Here is a 16694-nt window from a genome sequence, read left to right as displayed (position 1 = left end):
ACTATTACAGTTGTTCTGAAATCATATGTGTCTAATGAGTGAACTGATAGCAGCTTTTAAGGAGCCAAAGTAGGGATTAAGAAGCTCTCTTTGTAACTTGGTTCAAGAGTAGGGTGAAGTTTGTTGAGTGTACCTTGTGGAGAATGTTGTGGTCCAAGGCTCTTCTCTTTTAGTTTCTTCTCCTTGACTCCTACCTTCCTTGGGCTGGGCTAGGCTGGGGGCCAGGTTGGACTTGCGACTTAACATTTCTCTTCCGCTTTCTCTTTTTTTTTTTTCTTCCATTATGGGCATTGCTTCGAGGACAAGCCTTGATCTTGCATTGGACGTTACTTCCTGTCAACTTCCAGCAGCAGGAGTCTTCTTTTCAGTGCTTGATGCTTCACGAAATAGACTCTGCCCGTTGGCAGCAAATACCAGAGAGCTAGGAGACAGAGCTGGTTGCAGACCTTTCCTCTTCCAGCCTTTGGTTGCAATTGTTTGGCCCATAATTTGCTAGCTCTAGTTCCTTGGGCCACACAGGTATCCTGCCATCTCCAGCTCTTGTTATATGTGAGAGACATTCTGAACACTGTCCCTTTTTCTTTGCACAGAAGTATATACAGTGTGGCAGTTACTGTAATCTCCTCCGCCTTGCAAACAGCCACTCTAGAATCTTGGACCTCTAGGACTCTCTGTCTTGCATGCTTGGGGGCAAGGCCAAGCAAAATGAAGAGGAGAATAATTAGAGAAAGAGGAGGACGTTGGTGGAGAATTGGGAGCAGGTAAGGTGAAAGGGCACAGGAGAAAAGAGATGCATGTAGACTTTTTGGTTTCTGTGGGAAACAGGTTGACACACTTGGGCCTCATTTGGTATTAACAGAACAGAGAGTTAAAGATCTAAGTAGCTAGATAGTGTGCAGCAACTGCCATGAAGTCTGTACACTGAAGAGAACAGTCTCACATCTAGTTTTCATTTTGTTTTATGTCATAGTACCTTATTTATAGCATTCACTGGTGTGTTTGTAGAATACAGATGTTTTCAAATGCTCTGGTTTTGTCTACATGGTTATCTCCTTGTCCTGTTTGTAAGGAATCCAACATTGTAAGACATATTGCATGTTTTTCTCTTGACGATTGTTGACCTTGAAGCGTCATGAACTAACTTGAGCTGTTGGATTCTGTGGAGAAACGTTCAAAAGGGTCTGTGAAAAAGGCACTGTGGTGAGTCGCATTATGCACCCGAGCGTAAGGAGCAGATATCTGCCACCAGCCCAGCTTGGCCTGGATTGCCTCTGTTTTAGTTCCCCTGGTTAGTGCTTTTCTCCCTAACCACTCTTGTGACTGTGATAATGTGAGTAAGGGCGGAGTTGCTAATGATCTATGTGTGAGGTAAGCTGGTTTGAGGGAGGAAATCTATGGACCTAGTCATTTTCCTTGGTGGTAAGCTTTCAGGGGTGCAGAGATGGATCTTCCTGGGGCCTTTTCTGGTCCCAGGAAGATATCGCATAGATGGGACCTCCCAAGACACACATTGAATCTTTAGGCCTGTTTTTCCTATTATGAGGTACGAACGAGTTTCTTCACTGATGGGGATGATGCTTATCTGAGAAGAAATTGTGAAAGGTGGTGTAGTGTAGAGGTGTGGCTTAAGCTTTTAAGTTTTCCTCCAGGTTTTTCCCCTAAGCTTCCTACTTCGGACGGCCTACTTACATGATACTAGTAGGTGATGTCCGGCTAACAACTTCCTAAATATACCTGCAAGCCAGATCAGTGTCTCTTTTCTCTGTATTCCCATGGAAATCAAGAGTCCCGCCGAATTTTCCATCGAAACAGTTGATTTGTGTTGTCTCTAGGAATTCTAAAGGGCGTACCGTTGCTTCCTAACCGGTGTCATTTGGGAGATCCGCCTCTGTACGTTCAAATGATTAATTTTGAGACTTTGCTCATGTGTGCAGTAAACCCTTGAATTCCCTAAGACCTTCCTTTCCTCCATCTCCTACCCCATTAAGCCCGCTTCAGTTCATCTCCTGAATTTCTTTGGAATCTGTCAGCCAGCTCTTCCTCAACTTCCTAATACTGAACTTGCCTGTCTGTTGCGATTAGGTCCTAACTGGTGTCCATATATCTTGTTTCCTTCCAATCCACTCTTCACACAAGAAACCTTCAAAGCAAGTTGGAACGTTGCTCATAAACATCGCTCACAAGCATTGTTTTGAGAATAGAAAACACACTGTTGGCCTTTAAGACTCTGCGTGGTCTAGAATCCTCTCTGCTTCTCTAGCCCCATCTTGTGCCACTTTTGCCCTCACTTTCTATGCTTCAGATACACTGAATTAACCTTAGTTCTCACTCATCTGACAGAAGTCAGTTCAGATACTATTTTTCACTGTGATTCCTAGCATTAAGGAATTTGATTATCAGGTTTTGTATGAGGACTATTTCATCAGGGGTACAGAAGTTCTGGCCATCTCTGGTTTTGGATATCCCTTATTTGTTGAGACCTTTGCGTTGTTTGGTTGCCTTTTGTCTGTTTTCCAGATGGGAAAACAGGAACAAGGGAAGTATAGGTTATTACTAGGTGGGGTTGAACAAGTGGAGCAGCAAACTGCAAAGCAGAAAGAAGAGGGACGTACTATAGAGGGATATGACTTCCATTCTCAAGGCGCCTGCATCCTGTGCAGGGAGACAGCCTAACATAAAATGTGCCTAACAACAAATATATTGACTTCTTACTAAAAATCTCCAGTTCATAGAACCGAGGGGTTTGTACCTTCTCCTTTAAAAGTGATAGTCCTGGGACTTCCCCGGTGGTCCCGTGGTGAAGACTCTGCGCTTCCAATGCAGCAGGCGTGGGTTCAATCCCTGGTTGGGGAGCTAAGATCCCACATGCTGCGCAGCCAAAGAAATTTTTGTCGAACGTTATACTCCTGTATTGTTGGCTTTAGTGGTTTAGATTTTGTTGTACTGTTAAGAAGATTTCAGTTTATTTACCGGGAACAAACAACACATAATGTAAAAATAGTTTCCCAGAAACGATTTCCATCATTCTCTTCCTCCCTTTCTCCCGCAGACTGGTGTTTCACCTTGACAAGTTCTCTGTCATTCCATAGGAAAGCTGTCTGGCTTGGAGGTTGCAATCCCAGGGAATTTTTCATCAGCGGGGAAGTCTCCATCACTACAGAGGAATCAAGGGAGAAGTCAGTCCCTGGTAAGTGAGATGCTCCCCCTAAACACCAACACAGCAGTCGTGTACCTTTCAAGGGGTTCAGGGGCAAGATGGGCAAGGCATTTCTACTAACTCTTCTTAAGGATCACGGACAGTGCCCTATGCTACGAGGTAAGCGGTGACTGCTGTAGTTCTTACTGGTGATCCTTTCCTGTCACTGATTCTCGGCTTTCTTTGTATTTCATAGGACTGTTGTCAGTCCAATACAAAATGAGTCTTATTTTTAAAAACCTGAAATGTTTTACAGAGCCTAGCATTCTCATATAGGGTCCTTTCCATTCTCCCCACTTTCCCGAGAGGCCAAGAACACTTCACACCATGAACTAGGAGAGGGGGTAGAGCCCTTTCTGATGAAATACATCAACAAAGACAGAGCCTTAGCCTGCTTGCTCTCTGGACAGGATCTCGGACCACAAGGTCTTCAATCCTGGTATAAATGAAGGAAGTGAGGACAGTTCAACTGGCACTCTGATAACAAGAGTTCGGAAACACCTTCCAAAGAGACTATAGCAGTAGATGAGGGAAGGGAGTGCTACAGTGTGGCAGTACAGGGGGAATGATCGGCTACAGCAGTGAAAAGTGTGGTACCGATTGGTGTGCTCTCGGGGTTCTTGTACATGTAGCATAGATGACCTCTACAGTGGCCCTCCCACCTTCCCACCTGCATTAGGTGTTGTTTTTTTTTGTAATTTATGTTTATGTATTTATTTACTGTTTGAACTTATTTATTCTACGTATTTATTTTTTTGGCTGCACTGGGTCTCTCATTGCTGTGCACGGGCTTTCTCTAGTTGGCGGCTAGCGGGGGCTACTCTCGGTTGCGGTGTGCGGGCATCTCATCGCGGTGGCTTCTCTTGTTGCGGAGCATGGGCTGTAGGCACGTGGGCTTCGGTAGTTGAGGCTCACGGGCTCTAGAATGCAGGCTCCGTCGTTGTGGCACATGCGCTTAGTTGCTGCACGGCATGTGGGATCTTCGCAGACCAGGGCTCGAACCCGTGTCCCCTGCATTGGCAGGCGCCACCAGGGAAGCCCTAGGTGTTCTCATATAGAGTCTAAAAACAGAGAGCACTGAGAGAAGGTAGTGGTTATTAAAGGCTCAGGATCTAAATTCTACCTGTCTCTACACCCCTTCCCAGCTGTCGATTTGACCCCATTTTTGAATGCTGACCTCATTGTTCAACTTTTCTCTGCCGTCTGTATACTCACCTTGAAAACTTGTTTCTGTGATGCGTTGAGCAGACACAGGGTGGCAGATTGCAGAGGTGGAAGCTGGTGGTCGGATATTTGTGGGCTGAATCTCCTTCAGTCCCATTCCCATTTCTGGTTGCCCAGAGGCCCTACTTCCTGTGTGTGACGCCGAGCCGTAGGATTGCGGGCAGGAGCCAAGTTCTCCATACAGTAAAGACCCCAGTGTGCCTTGGTTATAGTAATATACCTGGCTTCCTTCCTGGCAGGGAAGTGACAGGCGGCTATGCCCCTGCTTTGTTCGTGGGCCTCCTGATCCAGCAGTTCCCTTGGCTCTGCCCCTGTCGTCAGCTGCCCCTAGGATAACTCTGAGCCCTAGCCACTTCTCTGGTAGATTTCCCTATTCCCCCACTACAGTCACACCTGAATAAGGCAACTCAGACCTTTCAGAGATGTGTCCTGAACCTCTTGTTTTCTGAAATACCTATCTGGTGGTTGTGAGACTTAAGGCCAGCGTCCCCGAGAGACTTTTTCTATTTCTCCTAGTAAACCTAGACTCATCTTCTGTCACCTTCAACTCTACTCCAATTGTGTTCTTTCAACCCAGACCTCTGACCCTGCTTTTTACTTCTGCCATTTCATCCTCGCTCCTGCTTCCTTTCCTAAATCCATACGTCTCTTTTGGCCTTCCTAGCCCTGGGCCAAGTTCCTTCCTCTTTGCTCAGTTTTTACCCCTTTCCTTCATTCTCCCATCCAACTTTCAGTCCTTCCTTTCTCACGCCCCAGTTAGCAGCATCTGAAAATTCGAAAGGTTTGTTACTCGTCTATTAATTGTATTCCATTTACTTATTCAGTTCTATACCTGTCTTACCTGTGTATGGAAGAACAGCTGGTAGCCAAGGTGGCACCAAGAATCCTAGCAGCTCTCACTTGACGTATCCGTAGTAGTCGGCAATTTCCATTTCGTTTTCCCTCTCGGTGAAAAATTGCAGCTTGCCCGAAGAGGTGTATCTGGCAGCATTCTCCCGTTGTTGTTGAGCCCGCCTCTTCATGGCCTCTCGCTCTGGCCTCTGCTCTTGTTCGATGGGCTTTGACATGACTGGCTCAGGCACGTTGGGTTCCCTCCATGGAACTCGTTGCTTGCTGAAGTCTTGGAGTAGAAATTGGGTTTGGAGCTTGGGTGGGGACTGGCGCTTATTCACAGCAGGGGGAACAGGCTCCCCCGCTGGAGAGGAGCGCCAGATGAAGTTTTGGAGGGTGCAGGCCTAGGAGCAGCAGACTGAGGGACACGAGGCTGGGTATGGTTGGTCCAAGCCGGTTGGGTTGGGTTGGTCACAGTTGGCTGAGCTGGTTTGGCGGGGCCTGGCAAAGAGGCAGGAGCTGGCTGGGATGAATTGGCTGCAGCAGGTTGAGCTGAGTCAGTAGAACCAGGCTGGGCACGGTAAGCCCCAGCAGGCCGATGTGAGGCCAGAGACTGTGGCCTCCGAGGAGCGGGTCGAGCTTGAGGCTTGTCCCAGGCAGAAAAAGGCAGAGGTATCAACTTGACCTTCCCAGGAGGAGGCCGCTCATACTGGGCTGGAGACGGACACTCTGTTTCAGCACTGCTGTCTGGTTTCTGGGCTTGGACTTGCGTTTTCTCAGGACCCTTCCCCTCACGTGGGGTATGCCGCCATGGCTGGATAGCTGGGGGTGGCTGGGGGTCTTTGGGGTTGCTTGACTTTCCCAAGAGCCGACAGGAAGAGAGCCCAGTTTTCGTCTCATTCTTCTTCCCCAGCGCATGAAGAACCTTCACAGACTCCAGCATGCGCACGCCAAGGGAGGTTCGAGGCTTTTGAAAGCTCTGTTGGAGAAGCTCAGTTTGGTGTTCCTTTCGCTTCGTGTGGGGGATTGCTGGCTTCTCTTCTGCCTTGACTTTGTTCCCTGACTGCTTGTTCTCCTCAGCCTTGTTTCTCCCTCTGGTCCTTTTGGTCTTTTCCTGCCCGTGGCTCTTAGTTTTGCTGATCTTTCTGGATGCAGCTTTCTGAGGTTTGCCTTGAGAGTGCTTGGCCGTGTTCACAGGAGCCCTGTCACTGACTGCAGCGTGGCATGTAACCACTTCTCCCCCTAACGGGCACTCTGGATTCTTTGGCTGGATTTTGGCCTTGGGAGCGCCACTGATAGGCTCAGAGGCTTTCTGTTTGTTCTTCCTGGGTTGATCAGAGGGAACCTTTATGACACTTGGCTTTTCCTGCACCTGATTCACCTTAATGGCTCTGGTGTCTTTAGCTTTGATCACGTTGGGACCTTGGGATTGATCAAGATCTTTCAAAGGATTAAAGAGCTGGGGAAGGTGAATATCCTCCGCCAGTGTAGTAATGTCTGCAAGACCACTGCTAGGTTCAATCCCATTTTCAAGTGTCCCTAGGTCCTGACGACTCCGGCTGTTCTCTCCCAGATCAGCATTTTCAGAACCAGGCTGCTCCTCTTGGCTGAGGGGATCGGTGCAGGCCAGCGGCTGGTGAATATCAGGGATTCCTAAAGGGAGTAGTGGAGGATCTTGGTTCTCTGTTGGGATCTGGTAGGCATCCAGAGGCTTTGAAAGCTTGGTTTTGATATCATCCACGTGCTTACTCTCTATTTGTCCCTGGCTTGGAGCTGGAGGCAGGGCCAGGAGACGCCTGGCACTCTGGACTGGAGCTGTCACTGAAATGTCCCCAAGTTCAGATGGTGGGTTACTCTCAAGTATGTGGCTGTTTCTGCTACTGCAGGACTTGGGGAGTTCTTGACTTTGTGTCACACAAAACGTCTGGCTTGGAGGTTGCAATCCCAGGGAATTTTTCATCACCAGGGGGGAGGTCTCCATCCCTACAAAGGGATCAAGGGAGAAGTCAGTCCCTGGTAAGTGAGATGCTCCCCCTAAACACCAACACAGCAGTCATGTACCTTTCAAGGGGTTCAGGGGCAAGATGGGCAAGGCATTTCTACTAACTCTTCTTAAGGATCACGGACAGTGCCCTATGCTACGAGGTAAGCGGTGACTGTTGTAATTCTTACTGGTGAGCCTTTCCTGTCGCTGATTCTCGGCTCGCTTTGTATTTCATAGGACTGTTATAAGTCCAATACAAAATGAGTCTTATTTTTAAAAACCTGAAATGTTTTACAAAGCCTAGCATTCTCATATAGGGTCCTTTCCATTCTCCCCACTTTCCCGAGAGGCCAAGAACACGTCACACCATGAACTAGGAGAGGGGGTAGAGCCCTTGCTGATGAAACACATCAACAAAGACAGAGTCTTAGCCTGCTTGCTCTCTGGACAGGATCTCGGACCACAAGGTCTTCAATCCTGGTATAAATGAAGGAAGTGAGGACAGTTCAACTGGCACTCACATAACAAGAGTTCTGAAACACCTTCCGAAGAGACTATAGCAGTAGATGAGGGAAGGGAGTGCTACAGTGTGGCAGTACAGGGGGAACGATCGGCTACAGCAGTGAAAAGTGTGGTACCGATTGGTGTGCTCTCGGCGTTCTTGTACATGTAGCATAGATGACCTCTACAGTGGCCCTCCCACCTTCCCACCTGCATTAGGTGTTCTTTTTTTTGTAATTTATGTTTATGTATTTATTTACTGTTTGAACTTATTTATTCTACGTATTTATTTTTTTGGCTGCACTGGGTCTCTCATTGCTGTGCACGGGCTTTCTCTAGTTGGCGGCTAGCGGGGGCTACTCTCGGTTGCGGTGTGCGGGCTTCTCATCGCGGTGGCTTCTCTTGTTGCGGAGCATGGGCTGTAGGCACGCGGGCTTCGGTAGTTGAGGCTCACGGGCTCTAGAATGCAGGCTCCGTCGTTGTGGCACATGCGCTTAGTTGCTGCACGGCATGTGGGATCTTCGCAGACCAGGGCTCGAACCCGTGTCCCCCGCATTGCATTGGCAGGCGGATTCTTAACCACGGCGCCACCAGGGAAGCCCTAGGTGTTCTCATAGAGAGTCTAAAAACAGAGGGCACTGAGCGAAGGTAGTGGTTATTAAAGGCTCAGGATCTAAATTCTACCTGCCTCTACACCCCTTCCCAGCTGTCGATTTGACCCCATTTTTGAATGCCGACCTCATTCTTCAACTTTCTCTGGCGTTTGTTATACTCACCTTGAAAACTTGTTTCTGTGATGCGTTGAGCAGACACAGGGTGGCAGACTGCAGAGGTGGAAGCTGGTGGTCGGATATTTGTGGGCTGAATCTCCTTCAGTCCCATTCCCATTTCTGGTTGCCCAGAGGCCCGACTTCCTGTGTATGACGCCGAGCCGTAGGATTGCGGGCAGGAGCCAAGTTCTCCATACAGTAAAGACCCCAGTGTGCCTTGGTTATAGTAATATACCTGGCTTCCGTCCTGGCAGGGAAGTGACAGGCGGCTCTGCCCCTGATTTGGAATCTGAGATGGTGTTCCCTGAGCAAGGCTGGCAGAAAGCGATGGATGTAGAGGGACCATGTTCTTGGCGTCTGAAGTTTTATCATACTGGGCTGCCAGAAACATGGAGGAGGCAGCTGTGTGGCGGTCAGTGAGTGCCAGAGTAAAGTCTCCGAGTGAAGAAGAATTCTTTTCAGTGCTTGCTGTGATGTCCCACTCAAGAACACCTGGATAGGAAGCAGCTGAAGTGGAGATCTGGCTGTGGTCAGTAACTCCAGATAACATAGTCGTGCTAGAATGTTGGTAAAGGTAGGCACTACCCATGAGTGTCTGGAAAGGGGTACCGGTAGCCGATGCCGAACTGACGGCAGGGGCAGAGACTCTGGAGAAGTTGCAGACACTTCGTGTTAGGGAAGTTGCATTGCTCACCACAGGAGGAGAATGCTGCAGAGAATTTAGAGTTCCAAGTAGAGATGGATGTTGGAAATTTTCTGTAAGAACAAGAGGGTCATGAAAAACTCAGGGAGGTTGAGAAATTCTCACTACGTTTGAGGAACGGCATCATCTGAAGGTTCTTGCTATCAGGACACCTCTACTATCACTACTTCCTGAGAAACCCAAAATCAGACAGTTAATGATGGCTGTAAGGACTGAGCAGTTTTCCACTCTTCTCTATTCACTGCCTGTGCTCCCATCTTGGGCACAGACGGGCAGAAGAGCCAAGTGGTGTGGTTCAGAGATTGTTCTCTAGGCTGGAAGCAACCTTCTCCCTGCCCTGTCTTTCCCTTCAGCCTGCACTCGTATTGACTTCTATGCTATTTCCTAGACTGGAAGCATTTTAGAACTAGGAGGCCCTTAGAGAACTTCGATGTTCTCAGTCTCATTTCGTGAGTAAGGAAACTGAGGCTCAGAGAGGTCGGGTTGACTTGTTCAAGTTCTCTCATTATGTTAGTATCATTACCAGGTTTCAGAACCTAAGTATCCTGACTTCCTTGCCAGGACTCCACTCTGAGCATGATACTGCCAGAAAGCAGGAGAAATAGAACTTATAATATAGGCATTTTTTTTGTCCATTAGAAAACAGTACGGCTATTACCATGGTCGTCTTCAGTGTCTCCCTTTGCTTGTGCAGTTCCCACGCTATTACCTAGAGGTGACGTACAGCTCAGTCCAACTGGTGAATTGAAAGAGTCATTTTTGCCCTCTTCAAGCCTGGTTTCTCATCCTACCTCAAAATGATTACCCGAAAGTGGATTTCTTAAGTGCTTTTGGAAAGGGAAGAGTTATCTGATTACTTCAGATTCCTCACCTGTAAAGTGGTTATAACACCACCACCAATAATAATAGCAGTAATAATTAATAGATGAATAAGCTGATCTATTGCGTATGATTTATATGGAGGAAGATACAATAAGTTCTAGAAAGACAAAGAAAAATCATGACAAGCATATTACGTTAACGAAAAAGAAATCCATAGATATTAATGAAAACTGGGGTATGTGGCAAGTATCGAAGCCTAATGAATTTACTAACAAATGGCATTCTGTACTATCCATGCAATATTATGAAAGTGAATTTTGCCCACTCTATTTTAGTGAATACTATTAACCAGAAGACACGATGGAGGTGATAGAGGTGAATGAATTCCTAGCCAATGCATACAGACAGAGAAGGTATGTCAGTAAAAAATGCATAACAAGCAACAGAATGCAATAAATGTGCATGTATAGGTAGCCACAACACATATAGACAAGTATTTCAATGAAAACCGGTACGAAGCAGACAGCAAAATAATAAGTGTAAAAGAGTTTCATTATTGTGCTCCTTCATATTTTTACCCAGCAAGTAAGAGGTATTAAGCCTAGGAGAAATATATATTTCAATGAATATAGCTTATATAATAAGCAGAAAGGAAGCTTAAAATGTATCAGGAAGGTTTTTGGATTTATCCTAGAACTTAGATTAGAATCATCTTCAGCATCCAAGAAGATGGCATCCCAAAACCTCAAAAAACCATCATGCCTAGAATCCAATTAAAAAAGATTTTCAAATGTAAGAAAATCCACAGGACTCCACAATATGGTTTTCGATAAATGTGGATGTTTGTTTGTTTTGTTTCTTTGGCCGCGCCGCGTGGCCCTGGCCGTGAAAGCACCGAGTCCTAAGCACTGGACCGCCAGGGAATTCCCTAAGTGGGGGGAATTAGAGATGTGGGGCTTGACTTTTTCTTCTTCTTCTTCTTCTTCTTCTTCTTCGGTAGCTAAGATCTACAAGCGAACGATGGCTGTTGATCAATGTGCTCTCTGTGTTAGGAAGGAAATAACTGTAAAAATGAAAAGCAGCCTTGCCTTAGAACCTACATATCACACCAAGGAAAATAGTCCTTCTGATTCAATTTAGAAGATATCACTTAAAATGTTGAATTGGTGAAATGTCTACCTAGTTTAAAAATTAGAAAGAATAAAACACTGAAAAGCAGCCCCCTAGATAACCACTGTGGTTGCTTGTTTATAGGAGGCATCATTTCTAAAACGTATTTCTAAAATGTTTATATTCAAAACTGTCAAGTGGCCAACTGTATTCAGAGAGGCAATAAAAGAAAGAAAACGGAGTATGACTTTTCTGATAAGCTGCCTTTCCTGGTGATCCCCTGTTCTGGCCTTACTTTCCTTCTTAGTCTGTTAATGTAAGGGTTTGCTACCATCAACTTGGTTTTGCCCTGCTCTGAGCAGGTTTCCCTCTGTGCTGTTTCTGCTTTAATTGAAAATCTTTGGTTCCCATCAGCATTCCATTGCAAACTCCGTTTTTCTTGAGAGCTCCTCTATGCTTTCCCTCTTCATTCTTACATTTTCTCCCATCTCTTGGTGCCTGTTGGCCTGTGCTAATGAAAACCATCCTAAACTTCCTTACGCTCGACTCTGTGCCTCCCTGTAGAGCCCAGTACTCTCCATCCTCTCTCCCTATTCTCTCTTTTCAACTAGTCGAAATCCTAGTGGAGGGAGACCATTAGAGATGAAACATCTTGGTATATATTGCTAGTTTTCTATGTCCCCTGGCTTTTCTGTGTTTCTGTTGAAACACTCTTGAGAAGTGTCTGATTTCGTTTTCTACATGGGTACCCTTTAAGGCTCAATACTGGAAAAGAAGGGGATCAGAGTGATCAACCCAACGTGGTATCCTAACGTAACAGTTAAGGAAAGCAACAGGCTTTGTGAGACAGCCAGTGATTTGTCCAAAGTCACACAGATAGTAAACGTCAAAGTCAAAACTGAAATTAGGTCTCCAGACGTGTAGTTCAATACTTTCCCTCATTATTCCATGCTATTTTGAATCTCCTACTCAATTTAGGGGCAAAAGAAATCGAACGCAAAACTTTCCAACGTTTCTTTTCTTACCTGACATGGTCAGAGAAGAGGAAGCATCCACTGCAGGTACCAGGGATGAGGAGACAACACTAGAGGATGTCCGAGTGGCTGCAGCTGAACGGCGCACGTGTCCAGTACAGAGGTCACTGGTTACTGGTCCAAACAGCTCCACGGAAACCCCAAGACTCTACCAAGTGGTAGTAGGTTTGGTAGGAGAGTGATGTCACAAAGCAGGCAGTTGAAAGGTATGAGAGAGCCAATAGGGAGGTCCGATCCCCAACAGGAAGGCGGGCTTGGGTGAAGAGAGTGTAGGAGAGCTAAAACAACACCTGAGTTTCTGAGCTCTGGGGAGGAAATCCTAGAAGACAGATTTACCTCCCCCAGGCTCTTCCATTAGGGAAATCATTGCCACATTTCTTACAGACGTTCATTAATACACTGAACTAAGAGTTACTTATATTCTACAGAGTATTCTATTTTATGTATCATATACTTAGAGCTATATAGATCTTCTTTAATTAATAATCCTTAGGAAGGAAAGAGCCATCTAGTTTGAACTATTACAGTTGTTCTGAAATCATATGTGTCTAATGAGTGAACTGATAGCAGCTTTTAAGGAGCCAAAGTAGGGATTAAGAAGCTCTTTTTGTAACTTGGTTCAAGAGTAGGGTGAAGTTTGTTGAGTGTACCTTGTGGAGAATGTTGTGGTCCAAGGCTCTTCTCTTTTAGTTTCTTCTCCTTGACTCCTACCTTCCTTGGGCTGGGCTAGGCTGGGGGCCAGGTTGGACTTGCGACTTAACATTTCTCTTCCGCTTTCTCTTTTTTTTTTTTCTTCCATTATGGGCATTGCTTCGAGGACAAGCCTTGATCTTGCATTGGACGTTACTTCCTGTCACCTTCCAGCAGCAGGAGTCTTCTTTTCAGTGCTTGATGCTTCACGAAATAGACTCTGCCCGTTGGCAGCAAATACCAGAGAGCTAGGAGACAGAGCTGGTTGCAGACCTTTCCTCTTCCAGCCTTTGGTTGCAATTGTTTGGCCCATAATTTGCTAGCTCTAGTTCCTTGGGCCACACAGGTATCCTGCCATCTCCAGCTCTTGTTATATGTGAGAGACATTCTGAACACTGTCCCTTTTTCTTTGCACAGAAGTATATACAGTGTGGCAGTTACTGTAATCTCCTCCGCCTTGCAAACAGCCACTCTAGAATCTTGGACCTCTAGGACTCTCTGTCTTGCATGCTTGGGGGCAAGGCCAAGCAAAATGAAGAGGAGAATAATTAGAGAAAGAGGAGGACGTTGGTGGAGAATTGGGAGCAGGTAAGGTGAAAGGGCACAGGAGAAAAGAGATGCATGTAGACTTTTTGGTTTCTGTGGGAAACAGGTTGACACACTTGGGCCTCATTTGGTATTAACAGAACAGAGAGTTAAAGATCTAAGTAGCTAGATAGTGTGCAGCAACTGCCATGAAGTCTGTACACTGAAGAGAAGAGTCTCACATCTAGTTTTCATTTTGTTTTATGTCATAGTACCTTATTTATAGCATTCACTGGTGTGTTTGTAGAATACAGATGTTTTCAAATGCTCTGGTTTTGTCTACATGGTTATCTCCTTGTCCTGTTTGTAAGGAATCCAACATTGTAAGACATATTGCATGTTTTTCTCTTGACGATTGTTGACCTTGAAGCGTCATGAACTAACTTGAGCTGTTGGATTCTGTGGAGAAACGTTCAAAAGGGTCTGTGAAAAAGGCACTGTGGTGAGTCGCATTATGCACCCGAGCGTAAGGAGCAAGATATCTGCCACCAGCCCAGCTTGGCCTGGATTGCCTCTGTTTTAGTTCCCCTGGTTAGTGCTTTTCTCCCTAACCACTCTTGTGACTGTGATAATGTGAGTAAGGGCGGAGTTGCTAATGATCTATGTGTGAGGTAAGCTGGTTTGAGGGAGGAAATCTATGGACCTAGTCATTTTCCTTGGTGGTAAGCTTTCAGGGGTGCAGAGATGGATCTTCCTGGGGCCTTTTCTGGTCCCAGGAAGATATCGCATAGATGGGACCTCCCAAGACACACATTGAATCTTTAGGCCTGTTTTTCCTATTATGAGGTACGAACGAGTTTCTTCACTGATGGGGATGATGCTTATCTGAGAAGAAATTGTGAAAGGTGGTGTAGTGTAGAGGTGTGGCTTAAGCTTTTAAGTTTTCCTCCAGGTTTTTCCCCTAAGCTTCCTACTTCGGACGGCCTACTTACATGATACTAGTAGGTGATGTCCGGCTAACAACTTCCTAAATATACCTGCAAGCCAGATCAGTGTCTCTTTTCTCTGTATTCCCATGGAAATCAAGAGTCCCGCCGAATTTTCCATCGAAACAGTTGATTTGTGTTGTCTCTAGGAATTCTAAAGGGCGTACCGTTGCTTCCTAACCGGTGTCATTTGGGAGATCCGCCTCTGTACGTTCAAATGATTAATTTTGAGACTTTGCTCATGTGTGCAGTAAACCCTTGAATTCCCTAAGACCTTCCTTTCCTCCATCTCCTACCCCATTAAGCCCGCTTCAGTTCATCTCCTGAATTTCTTTGGAATCTGTCAGCCAGCTCTTCCTCAACTTCCTAATACTGAACTTGCCTGTCTGTTGCGATTAGGTCCTAACTGGTGTCCATATATCTTGTTTCCTTCCAATCCACTCTTCACACAAGAAACCTTCAAAGCAAGTTGGAACGTTGCTCATAAACATCGCTCACAAGCATTGTTTTGAGAATAGAAAACACACTGTTGGCCTTTAAGACTCTGCGTGGTCTAGAATCCTCTCTGCTTCTCTAGCCCCATCTTGTGCCACTTTTGCCCTCACTTTCTATGCTTCAGATACACTGAATTAACCTTAGTTCTCACTCATCTGACAGAAGTCAGTTCAGATACTATTTTTCACTGTGATTCCTAGCATTAAGGAATTTGATTATCAGGTTTTGTATGAGGACTATTTCATCAGGGGTACAGAAGTTCTGGCCATCTCTGGTTTTGGATATCCCTTATTTGTTGAGACCTTTGCGTTGTTTGGTTGCCTTTTGTCTGTTTTCCAGATGGGAAAACAGGAACAAGGGAAGTATAGGTTATTACTAGGTGGGGTTGAACAAGTGGAGCAGCAAACTGCAAAGCAGAAAGAAGAGGGACGTACTATAGAGGGATATGACTTCCATTCTCAAGGCGCCTGCATCCTGTGCAGGGAGACAGCCTAACATAAAATGTGCCTAACAACAAATATATTGACTTCTTACTAAAAATCTCCAGTTCATAGAACCGAGGGGTTTGTACCTTCTCCTTTAAAAGTGATAGTCCTGGGACTTCCCCGGTGGTCCCGTGGTGAAGACTCTGCGCTTCCAATGCAGCAGGCGTGGGTTCAATCCCTGGTTGGGGAGCTAAGATCCCACATGCTGCGCAGCCAAAGAAATTTTTGTCGAACGTTATACTCCTGTATTGTTGGCTTTAGTGGTTTAGATTTTGTTGTACTGTTAAGAAGATTTCAGTTTATTTACCGGGAACAAACAACACATAATGTAAAAATAGTTTCCCAGAAACGATTTCCATCATTCTCTTCTTCCCTTTCTCCCGCAGACTGGTGTTTCACCTTGACAAGTTCTCTGTCATTCCATAGGAAAGCTGTCTGGCTTGGAGGTTGCAATCCCAGGGAATTTTTCATCAGCGGGGAAGTCTCCATCACTACAGAGGAATCAAGGGAGAAGTCAGTCCCTGGTAAGTGAGATGCTCCCCCTAAACACCAACACAGCAGTCGTGTACCTTTCAAGGGGTTCAGGGGCAAGATGGGCAAGGCATTTCTACTAACTCTTCTTAAGGATCACGGACAGTGCCCTATGCTACGAGGTAAGCGGTGACTGCTGTAGTTCTTACTGGTGATCCTTTCCTGTCACTGATTCTCGGCCTTCTTTGTATTTCATAGGACTGTTGTCAGTCCAATACAAAATGAGTCTTATTTTTAAAAACCTGAAATGTTTTACAGAGCCTAGCATTCTCATATAGGGTCCTTTCCATTCTCCCCACTTTCCCGAGAGGCCAAGAACACTTCACACCATGAACTAGGAGAGGGGGTAGAGCCCTTTCTGATGAAATACATCAACAAAGACAGAGCCTTAGCCTGCTTGCTCTCTGGACAGGATCTCGGACCACAAGGTCTTCAATCCTGGTATAAATGAAGGAAGTGAGGACAGTTCAACTGGCACTCTGATAACAAGAGTTCGGAAACACCTTCCAAAGAGACTATAGCAGTAGATGAGGGAAGGGAGTGCTACAGTGTGGCAGTACAGGGGGAATGATCGGCTACAGCAGTGAAAAGTGTGGTACCGATTGGTGTGCTCTCGGGGTTCTTGTACATGTAGCATAGATGACCTCTACAGTGGCCCTCCCACCTTCCCACCTGCATTAGGTGTTCTTTTTTTTTGTAATTTATGTTTATGTATTTATTTACTGTTTGAACTTATTTATTCTACGTATTTATGTTTTTGGCTGCACTGGGTCTCTCATTGCTGTGCACGGGCTTTCTCTAGTTGGC

At 45.9% G+C, this 16694-nt stretch overlaps 1 protein-coding gene across 1 annotated transcript in view; it reads left to right on the top strand.

Moving 5' to 3' along the window:
* LOC309622060 (uncharacterized protein) overlaps positions 1-16694 on the top strand; it is a 72258-nt gene that overhangs the window by 26218 nt on the left and 29346 nt on the right. The window contains exons 4-5 of the mRNA XM_082409250.1: positions 3050-3187; positions 15743-15880. Of these exons, the coding sequence (XP_082265376.1) occupies positions 3050-3187; positions 15743-15880 (276 nt within the window). The remainder of the gene's footprint in view (positions 1-3049; positions 3188-15742; positions 15881-16694) is intronic.

The sequence above is a fragment of the Balaenoptera borealis genome, assembly GCF_965194805.1.
Source record: "Balaenoptera borealis genome assembly, contig: HAP1_SCAFFOLD_1437, whole genome shotgun sequence".
In the NCBI taxonomy this organism is placed as follows: domain Eukaryota; kingdom Metazoa; phylum Chordata; class Mammalia; order Artiodactyla; family Balaenopteridae; genus Balaenoptera; species Balaenoptera borealis.
This window is presented reverse-complemented; position numbering and strand designations above follow the sequence as displayed.